Source organism: Populus euphratica, unplaced genomic scaffold, assembly GCF_000495115.2.
Source record: "Populus euphratica unplaced genomic scaffold, PopEup_1.0 scaffold196.1, whole genome shotgun sequence".
NCBI lineage: Eukaryota > Viridiplantae > Streptophyta > Magnoliopsida > Malpighiales > Salicaceae > Populus > Populus euphratica.
The window spans coordinates 82076-85805 of NW_011500075.1; the positions used below are offsets into that span (position 1 = coordinate 82076).

Here is a 3730-nt window from a genome sequence, read left to right on the forward strand (position 1 = left end):
TACTTTTGTTGTTGTTATTGTTGTTGTTTTTGTATTATTGTTATCTATAATTTATACAATTAACTTCTCTATGGTTCGATCCCGGTCTTGCTGGATTATTTGTTACTTGGGAGAAAACATCAATCTTTCGGTCGTGTCAGAAAGCGTTGTAGTTTTCATTACAAAACAATGTGTATTGCTACAGTATTTTTTTAAATGGTTTTTTTATTTTTTTTTAAATTATCTTTGTCGATTTTATTGGGGAAAGAACTGTAGTTTTCCTCACGAAACATTGTCAACTGCTACAATGTTTTTCCTCATGAGTTTTTTTCCTTCTAAAATTATTTTTATCTATTTTTTTAATATTAAGTTGATAGAAAATTTAGCTTTGTAATCTTTTTATTAAGATAAAAGCTAAATCATATGGAGAAAGCATTGTATCTTTCCTTACAAAATACTGTGGATTGCTACAAATTATTTTGTTCAGTCTATAAGGTTTTGATTATCAATACAATTTTTTTTTTCATCATGAAATATTAGCTCCATCATACCTTTAGTTTCTATTATTTATCTAGCACTGGTTCACAATTATGAACCAATTATAATACTATCATGTATATTTATTTTATAAGTTTTTGATTATCAATACATTTTTTTTCATCATGAAATATTAGCTCTATCATATTTTTAGTTTCTATTATTTATCTAGTATTGGTTCACAATTATGAACCAATTATAATACTATTATGTATATTTGTTTTATAAACTCGCGATAGCGCGAGAGCATGCCATCTCTTACAAATACAAAAGAGAAAATAAAGGAAAGATAGATAGTCCTAGATTCTTATTACATCCTCTAGTTATAATCAAATGAACAGAAGCAGCTTGCTCAAGGAAGTCCGAAACTTTGGAGTGCCATTTTGAACAAGTCTCTGACTTCACAGCGTTTCTCAAATCTCAAGCACTGGGCATGGACAAAATTTTTACCCAATTGTGGAACGAATATGAATATAAGATAATGAATACAAATTTTCACACAAGTACAAAGCACTCGGGTTTGAATCACTTCTGAATCAGCAACAAAGATTTTCAGCTTGGTGCGATGTTTCATCATTGAAATAGGCAACAGAACTGGATGTCATGATCAACAAACATTAAGGAATGTGATAGCATGGAGAGCATGCTTTCATCTTCTTGGTCTTGTTAAGCTTCATCACCATTGCCATCTAGTGGTATGATTTCCGTTCTGAATCGCTTTGCTTGTTATGGATGAAACCAGGAAGAAATTATTAAAGTATACTGCTGTGAAAAAATGAAGGATATAATAGCAACATGAGATTTTATATTTTTTTTTTCAAAATTATATTTGAGCTAATTGATAATTTAATTTCGTAATTTTTTTCTTTAAAATATTATTGATTGCTACAATGTTTCTTCACATTATTTTTTTTTTTATGATTTTCTTAAAAATTATTATATTTCTTCACATTATTTTTTTTGTTTTTTTATGATTTTCTTAAAAATTATTATTTTTTATTTTATTTTTTAATATTGAGCAGGTTAATAATTACAACTACAATATGTGAGAAAAACACTGTAGCTTTCCTCACAAATTACTATGGATTGCTATAATATTTTTTTTCCTACATGGTTTTTTCTGTTTTGTTATGTTTTTTTCTAAAATTATCTTTGCCAATTTTATTTTTTAAATATTAAGCTTGTAAAGAATTACAATTACAATTAAATACAAGTAAGGCTAAATCATGTGAGGAAACATTGTAACTTTCCTCACAAAACACTATGGATCGATATAGTTTTTTCTTACATAGTTTTTTTCAGTTCCTTTTTTATTTTCTTTTTTTATAATATTTTTTTTAAATTATCTTTTTTAATTTTTTTTTTAATATTGAGTTAGTTAAAATTTAACTTTATAATAAAGCTTAATCATGTGCGGAAATATTATAGCTTTCCTAAGAAAATATTGTAAATTACTATAGTGTCTCTTCACATGGTTTTTTTTCTTATGATTTTTTTAAAATTATCATTATCAATTTTATTTTTATAATATTGAGCTGGTTGAAAATTACAATTAGAAGTCATTACAAATACGGCTAAATCATGTGAGGAAGCATTATAAATCATGTGGGGAAGCATTATAGCTTTCATTACAAAACACTGTGAATTGCTATAGTGTTTCCAACATCGTATTTTTTCATATTTTTTTATATATTTTTAAAAATTATATCTATTAATTTTTATTATTATTAACCTGATTAAAACTTTAGCTTTATAATTTGTTTTAAGAATTGCTACTGTGTTTTTTCACATGATTTTTTCCAAAGTTATCTTTGTCAATTTTTTTTAATATTAAATTGGTTAAGAATTATAATTACAATAAAACTAAATCATATGAGGAAAGTGTTGTTATCTATTTTTTTTCTAAAATTATCTCTATTGATTTTATTTTTTTAATATTGAAGTGATTGAAAATTCAGCTTTGTAATTTTTTTCTTTAAAACACTGTGAATTGCTGCAGTGTTTTTTCACATGATTTTGTTTATGATATTTTCCAAAACTATCTTTGTTTATTTTTTTAATATTAAGTTGATTGAGAATTATAATTACAATAAAACTAAATCATATGGGGAAAGTGATTAGTACTTAAAAGTGTATTTTTATCAAGGTAGAAAAACATATGATTTAGTTTAATTTGTACTAGAAATATCAATAACTTCTTAACTAAAGCATATTTTATAATAAAATATGTAATAATATAATATACTTTTAATTTTTGATAAATATTCATTTTAAATACAGGCCTGTCATATAAATGAAATGATTAATTGATGAGTTTAAAAACTGAAATTGAAAAGACAAAGAGATGGCCAAACTTAAAAAAGAGATGTTGGTACAGTTCAAACTAGAATACTGTTTGGTAATTGGGTCATATCTGGAGCTGTAGATCTTAGATTTAGGTTTGCTTTATATAGATGAAAAGGTAAGACATAGGCCTACAACTTTCATGTGGAGGTTTAGTTTTAATAAGACTGTTTTCAAGTCTAAATTATAACAACAACAAAGAAATCTGAATATCTCTTGCAACCCAGATACTGTTTAGTGTTCAGCCCATATCTAGAGTTCTAGAGGTCCAAATGACCTCAATTTTTTTTTCTAGAAAGCTAAGACAATTTCCTACAACTTTTATGCAGAGGTCTGGTTCAAATTATAACGTTATCAATAACGTTTGATTTAGACAAGAGAAAATAAGGATTGTCACCAAGTCAAGAGTTGGTTACTTACTCATCAATTAATCATCAAATCAATAGTTCTTAATTTTGGCCTAAAAAAGAAGCATTTACCATGTGTTTAGACATCTTAATTTTCAAATCAAGATCATGCTCTTGCTTTCTTTCTTTTGTATTGCTTATGTTTTGCTTTTATTAATATCAAGTTTATGCTTTTCATTTTCTTTCCTTTACTTAGTTAACTTTTATCATATTTATGTTCTTATTTTGTTCGTTTATTTTTCTTTTATTCACTATGTTTAGTTAAGTTTATTATGTCAAGTTGAAAAGATTACATTAATGGTGTAAGAATAAGTATAGTATAAACTCAACATGGACCTTAATATTTGATACTTACATGTTTTGTATTTGTTATCTTGGTCATTTTTGATACTTTGCTTGTTAAATAGTTAATCTAGATTTATGTTGTATAACACTTGGTACAACAAATACTTGGCACTTTCATA

General features: G+C 25.6%; 1 protein-coding gene across 1 annotated transcript in view; it reads left to right on the top strand.

Annotated features, from left to right (window-relative positions):
* Positions 1–3730, top strand: part of LOC105108586 (putative disease resistance protein At4g19050) — a 13912-nt gene that overhangs the window by 8057 nt on the left and 2125 nt on the right. The window contains exon 2 of the mRNA XM_011002937.1: positions 1146–1255. Within this exon, the coding sequence (XP_011001239.1) occupies positions 1146–1186 (41 nt within the window). The 3' untranslated portion in view covers positions 1187–1255. The remainder of the gene's footprint in view (positions 1–1145; positions 1256–3730) is intronic.